The sequence below is a fragment of the Squalius cephalus genome, assembly GCF_949319135.1.
Source record: "Squalius cephalus genome assembly, chromosome: 24".
Classification (NCBI taxonomy): Eukaryota; Metazoa; Chordata; class Actinopteri; order Cypriniformes; family Leuciscidae; genus Squalius; species Squalius cephalus.
In genome coordinates this window covers 24,207,480-24,214,114 of record NC_137145.1, presented here as the reverse complement: position 1 = coordinate 24,214,114, position 6,635 = coordinate 24,207,480, and the positions used below count along the sequence as shown (strand labels likewise).

The following is a 6,635-nucleotide window of genomic DNA, read 5'->3' as shown; positions in this document are numbered from 1 at the left end:
TAATTAGCGATGTTTAGGTTCTAGTAGAAGGCAGTGGTTTGTCAATGTGGCTGTCCATCTATTGACTTCATAATAGACTCGTAGCGAACGGGGTGGGGAAATTGCAAGCGAGTTACTGCCTCTAAATAACATTACTATGAGAGTGGGATGTGTTGTGTGCGTTCATCCGCCATTCAGTGTGTAACAAATAGGACTAAAACATGCCATAAGCGTGTGCTATAAACCACCTGTGCTCCTTTGCTGTAATAAAGCATCTATAATAAAGATTACGAGGCAGCGTGCACATACATACACACACCACACACACACACATCTAAAAAAATCACCATTGTTTTTCTGCCCTCAACAGTCGCTGTAACGTCGAGAAATGGGCAAAAGTGTGAGATGTGTACATCACAGATGTTACGGAAATCATTATAGCAATATGTCAAGATTTGTTCTAAATTATTATTTTTTTTTCATAAAGGTGATTTAATGTAACGATAAAGCCCAAGCACATAATCCAGTAATAACAAAAAGCACACAAAGCAATATCAGCTCATGATCACTAGATGTCACCATTGTCCATTATTCAATAGCTGCATGTTGTTTTGCTGTCAAGAGCACACTGTAAAAAAAAAATATAATCAATAAGTTATGACAATACGTTTTTACATTGTTTTAACTTATCAAAATGAATTAAGCAATTTCATATTTTTTACAAGTTAAGAAGATTCGACTAATTTTGTAAAAGTCAGTTTAATGTAATTTAAGTTTAAAATGACTTAAACATCCAAGTTGATTGTACTTAAAAAATTAAGGCGATGACTTTTTATTTTATTTTTATTTTTTTTTACAGTGCATGAATAAACGTGTACAGGTACAGTACATGTTTCATCCTTTCCGGACAGAGACATGTAACATGACATCTGCACAGTTTCTTGAGAAACAGCAGGAAGAACCTCTGTATTGGAGAGATGGGGAAACTAGAGGTAATATTGCTCAAAAATATCATTTTAAAATAATAATTAAATATGAATTACATTAAGTAGGCCTAGATTAAAATGAATCCGTAAAATTAATTAAATTATTTTTATTTAAATGTATTGTTAATTATTATTTAATTATAATTACATTAACTAAGCATCTTGCTCTGATATATCTTAAAATATGTCAGTGCCATTGTCTTGTCTCAGGATGCATAACAGTAATGTTTTCTTTTTTTTTCTAAGGCACGTTTATAAAAGCTACTTAAAGGGGTGGTTGAATATGATTTCACTTTTCTAACTTTAGTTAGTGTGTAATGTTGCTGTTTGAGCATAAACAACATCTGTAAAGTTAGGATGCTCAAATTTCAAAGCAAAGGGAGATATTTTATTTTAAAGAAATTGCTTTTTAAGGACTACAACAAACGGCTGGTAAAGACTACACAACATTCCTCACGGGTTAGTGACATCACCAACCCTAAAATTTACATAAACCCCGCCCCCTGAACATGATTTATAGATTATCAAGACAGAATATGCTAATCAATGACTAGAAGATAACTACACATATAAGCTACATAAATTCACCAACTAACCGTTCAGAAATGTCCTGTTGCTTCTACATGTTGTCACTTCTTCCTGAGTCTCTCCATCTTTCTGACTTCGGTTTGAACATAAAAGGCTGAAGGTTTTTGAAATTTTCAGTGCATGTCTGTGTGAGGTAAAAGGACACGAGTTGTTGTAGCTCCGCCCCCTGTGCCGGGAGCAGCAGCTCATTTGTATTTAAAGGGACAGACACAAAAACGGTGCATTTGTGCTCACCCTCAAAAAGTGACAACTTTAACATGCTATATAAAAATATCTGTGGGGAATTTTGAGCTAAAACTTCACACACACACTCTGGGGACATCAGAGACTTATTTTACATCTTGTGAAAAGGGCATTATACCACCCCTTTAAATGTCCTAATTGAACTAGGGCCTAATCCTGGCTTAATCTAAACCCTGTCTGTGAAACTATTATAGTTTAATCTCTTCTGCATAATTTGGCAAAATTGCATCTTGAAATTACCCACAATAAAATTATATTATTTAGTAATAGACATTTTGTAACTCAGTGTTTTTGTACTATATTTCTAAAACTTTGACTAGACTAATATGTTCATGTTTTCTTGCTACAAATTAAATTATAGATGAAATGTTAATATTATGTAGGAATTTTCAATAAGGCTCAAAATGTGTCAGTGATGTGCACAATCATCCCATAAGTATTTTGTTCATATGCAATGTATTTTTACACTTTATTTAATATGTTTTGTTTTAATATTTGATTATATTCTTTATTATTCAGATATGTATTTATATTTGTAAATAATTTTATTTACATTTTGTGACATTATCATTATGTTGTGTAAAAAAAAAAAAAATGCAAATTAAACTTTGTGTATTTGTACTGTACTAAATAAAGACTTGGTGAGTCCTTTCAAAAAATATTTGAAAAATCCAAATTATTCCAAACTATTGATCGGTAATGTACTGTATATACTTATGATTTAAAACCAAAGATGTTTGATTAGATATGCCTGCATGACGTCATGATTGAGCGCGTCTTCTCCAGCTTATAAAGGATTGTGATTGGCCCGCAGGCGCGCGTGGCTGGAACAGGTGTGATGGACCTGAGGCGTGTAATCTGCTGGTGCACGGCAGTCTTCGCCTTACTGGCAGGTCAGTGTCTTGCCTTTCTCCTTTAGATTATAAACTTACAAAAGCGGCAGGACATTTTAATGATATTTATTGTAATATGACACCGATAAAAGATAGCTAAAGGAGAGAAACCGGGGCTAGTTGTAATAAGGATACGTCTCAGTTCGGTTTCACAAGTGACTATTTTCGTTTGTTTGTTTCAGACTCTCTCTTCAACTACAGTCCTTTTGTTGTATGAATTCTGGCTTTTAAACTAAAATTATATTATATTTTTTCCATCCTGAGACAAGTAAACACCATAAAACCATGTCACACTACCATTCAAAATGTAGGAAATTACACTTAAGAGTTTGATTCATTTCTGAAAATCAGTTCAGTGTCAATTATAATGAATCTTTTTTTTATTTTTATTTTTTTATTATTATTATCTATTGACTCCAATAATCCTAATATATATATAAAAAGTGTCAGTACTTTCACATTGTTACAAAACAATTGCTATGTAAAATAAATGTTGTCACGCAAGGTATCATGTTTTCCACAAAAATATGAAGCAACACATTTGCAGGGCAAGTTTTGTTGCAATTTTATATAATAGTTTTATTTGTTTTATCGTTGTTCTTGCAAATGGTAAATGTGTGTTCAGTTCTCAATCAGGAAATCATAGATGCGAGTAGATATGTCACTGAAAAAGCTATAAAGAAAACTACATTTTTACCTCCTTGGATATCCCTATTTTCATTTTACCTGCTGAAAACGTCCATTTAGTATGAAGTATTTAGTGGTTGCATGATGCGTTTGTGTCAGAAGCACTGAAAGTGAAGGAGGGCTGTGAATGTTCTCTCAGGTGTGTATGGAGACTGCAGCAGGAGCCAGTGGCAGTGTGATGATGGGGTGTGTGTGCCGCACAGATGGCGCTGTGATGCCGTCAGCGACTGCCAGGACGGATCTGACGAGATGGACTGTTGTGTGTACCACCTGTTTCTTTACATTTACAATAATCTTGTTGTATTCATTCGATTGCAGCTTGGAAGAAAAACACTTAACAAACGAGCATACATTTTATACCATTAGTATGTCAAGCAGGGGATTTTGAGTGTGCGGATGGCTCCGGGTGTGTGCCTGGGTCGGCCGTTTGTGACGGGCGGCCCCAGTGTCCCGATGCTTCAGACGAGTGGGATTGCAGCTGGCGTTTAGGGTGTCTCTCGGGTGACTGGAAGTGCAAGAACAAGGTCTGCATCCCGCGAGACCTTCTCTGCAATGACGTCAACGACTGCGGCGATAACTCTGATGAAGAAGCGTGTGGTGAGATGCTCTAGAAGTGTCAACTCTTGTTATATGGTGTATGAATGTCATTGCATTAGAGACTTGAACTGACTTGTTAAATTGCTGTACCACTTGGGTAAAGTAAATTCAAGAAGAGACAAGCTCTGATTATCAGAGTCTTAACACAAGGGGAATTTGGTCACATATGCAAAATTGAATGGAAAAGGTTCAGATTGTATTTGGTGGAAAATGAAAAGTGCCTGTAATTTGTTTTTTTAAAGATTCCTGATTTGGTTTACATGCATTCATGGTCAAAATACACACTTGGATTTTCTCATTCCTCTCCCGTGGCCTCATATGATAGTGAAGTGTTCATTGTATGCACAGAATTGAATTCAGAATTGAAAGTGAACACACCTTGAATTCGGACATACTATTATCACATACTGTTTTTTTTTTTTTTCGCCCACTACATCGTAGGCAAGTGTGCGATTTCAGATGCAGCCTTCCAGTCTCCGCTACAACTAAAGTGTTTGAGGGTCAAAGTAGACGTTGTTCGCGGGCTGCCAGTGAAGACATAGGCTGGCATTATGCAAATGTTTTGTAATTACTGACGACTTGTTTCAGGCAGTTCAGAATCGCTTTCTTTTTGGAGACAAATAACTCCATTTATCTGCACTTTGATCTTTGAAACTTTACACAGCTTTTATATTCACAAACAGCCATATTACACACTACATGATGGGTAACATCTGAAAAAAAGCATAATAAGGGTACTTTACCATTGTTACTCACTGGTGTATGATTGTGCATGTAAATGCCTTCATTGTCCTGTGAACTTTGAGTATTGCACTCAACACGCAAGCCAATGGAGTCTTTGTGGGTTACGGCTAAAAAAGACACCCTATATGAAGTACAGCACTTCTGTTGATGTCTAGAATATCATAATGTCCTCCTTATTGATGATCTCTAAGATTGTTCTATATGTGTGTGATGTGTTGCAGGTTCCTGTGGGAAGATGAGCCTGCGCTGCGCTGATGGCAGGTGTGTAAGCCAGAGAGAGAGGTGTGATGGAGTCGCTCAGTGCCCGGATCGGAGAGATGAGCCTCTTACATGTGGTACATAGAGACTCGCAATGTTATTTGTGTTTTGTATTGAAGTATGTTTGAAATTGATCATGCAGGATATCTCCAACAACAGGTTGGCTCATTTATTTTGTTTTAGTTATTTTAGTATTTTATTGTTTAGGTGTTTGTCTTAGTCATTGGCTTAGTTTCATTTGGTTTATGTATATTAATTTTACTTATTATTATTTTAAATATTTTTATGTTTCCGTTTTTTTAACTAGGTAAAACCTGTCATAATGGCAATGGTGGCTGTAGCCATTCTTGCATCGACCAGCTTTGGGGAGCCTTGTGCTCTTGTCCCACTGGAATGACCCTTTCTGCAAACGGACTCGATTGTGAAGGTACAGTCGTTGCACTTGTGCCTCTAAGCAGGCTGTGTTTGGAGTAGCACACATTCAAGTCAGACAGAATCTGCAATGCAGTATCTGCAGTTTTATGGGTGAATGTAATTTGACAAACTGTTGCATAATAATTACTAGATTTACCTTTTTTTTTTTTTTTAAGAAAATGTGGTGGTGCTTTGCTTGCAGTGCACAACAACTACACTGCCCTGAGACAAAAAAGCTCACCCCCATTTCTCTACAATATTCTGAAATGTATATGGGTGTTTTTAAGCATAATTCTCTTTAGCATGTGTCTAGCATGATGCTAACACAAAATAACATGTTAACGTAATGCTAACACAATTAGCATGTTGTTAGCATCATGTTAAAACAATTAGCATGATGATAACATGCGTTAGCATGTTTTAACATGTTCTTAGCATATTTTACCACAAAGATAGATTATGCTAACATGATTTAGCATGATGCTAGCACATTTTGACTTCTCAACAATAGCAATGCTTCAAGCACAACTAATAGTAGTTGTTGCTAATACGTAATGGGTCGGCAGGATGCAGTATGTATGCAGTAGTCTGTACACTGTTAATTCCAAACATTACCTTTGTATCGACAAATGTCCGTCTTTCACGTGACCAATAGTGGTCAGTTTTAGAATAAATAATTGGTTGTACACAAATCTATTGTGGTGTTTTCAGTTTGAGTTAAGGATTCTTGTCTTTTATATTGCAGATGTCAATGAGTGTGATCAGTCTTTTGGACCATGCATGCATTTGTGCTCGAATACACCAGGCTCTTTTCGCTGTCTGTGCCAGAATGGTTTCAAACCTCTTGACAATGGCTCTTGTGAAGCTCAAGGTAACTAAAAACATACATTTTCAGATTTTACAAGTAAAAACAAGTAGAGACAATACCGATAATGTCAAATTGTTTTTTCAAGGATCCGTGATGAAGATTTTGACAACTAGGAAGGGACTCATTGGGTTAGTGAATGTGAAGACCAGAGTGTATGAGCCACTCTTTACAAGTGAGAGTGACCCAGTAGCCATGACCTATGATATCCAGAGGAACTTCATTTACTGGGCTGATCAAAATGGGAACATCTACAAGGCTTATAACCGGAAAAGCACGATTCTGTATTCAGGTTAGTTATTGAGGGATTTTTGCTAAATCCATGCAGAAATGCCTCAAATATTTTGACATGGACCAAAAAATGTATGCTTGTGTTTTTAT

The 6,635-nt window shown here is 36.1% G+C and overlaps 1 protein-coding gene across 1 annotated transcript in view; it reads left to right on the top strand.

The window, feature by feature from the left end:
• Positions 1–2,619: 2,619 nt before the first annotated feature.
• LOC307152664 (uncharacterized protein) overlaps positions 2,620–6,635 on the top strand; it is a 38,261-nt gene continuing 34,245 nt past the window's right edge. The window contains exons 1-7 of the mRNA XM_079861490.1: positions 2,620–2,689; positions 3,516–3,635; positions 3,743–3,973; positions 4,939–5,052; positions 5,283–5,402; positions 6,135–6,260; positions 6,343–6,546. Of these exons, the coding sequence (XP_079717616.1) occupies positions 2,635–2,689; positions 3,516–3,635; positions 3,743–3,973; positions 4,939–5,052; positions 5,283–5,402; positions 6,135–6,260; positions 6,343–6,546 (970 nt within the window). The 5' untranslated portion in view covers positions 2,620–2,634. The remainder of the gene's footprint in view (positions 2,690–3,515; positions 3,636–3,742; positions 3,974–4,938; positions 5,053–5,282; positions 5,403–6,134; positions 6,261–6,342; positions 6,547–6,635) is intronic.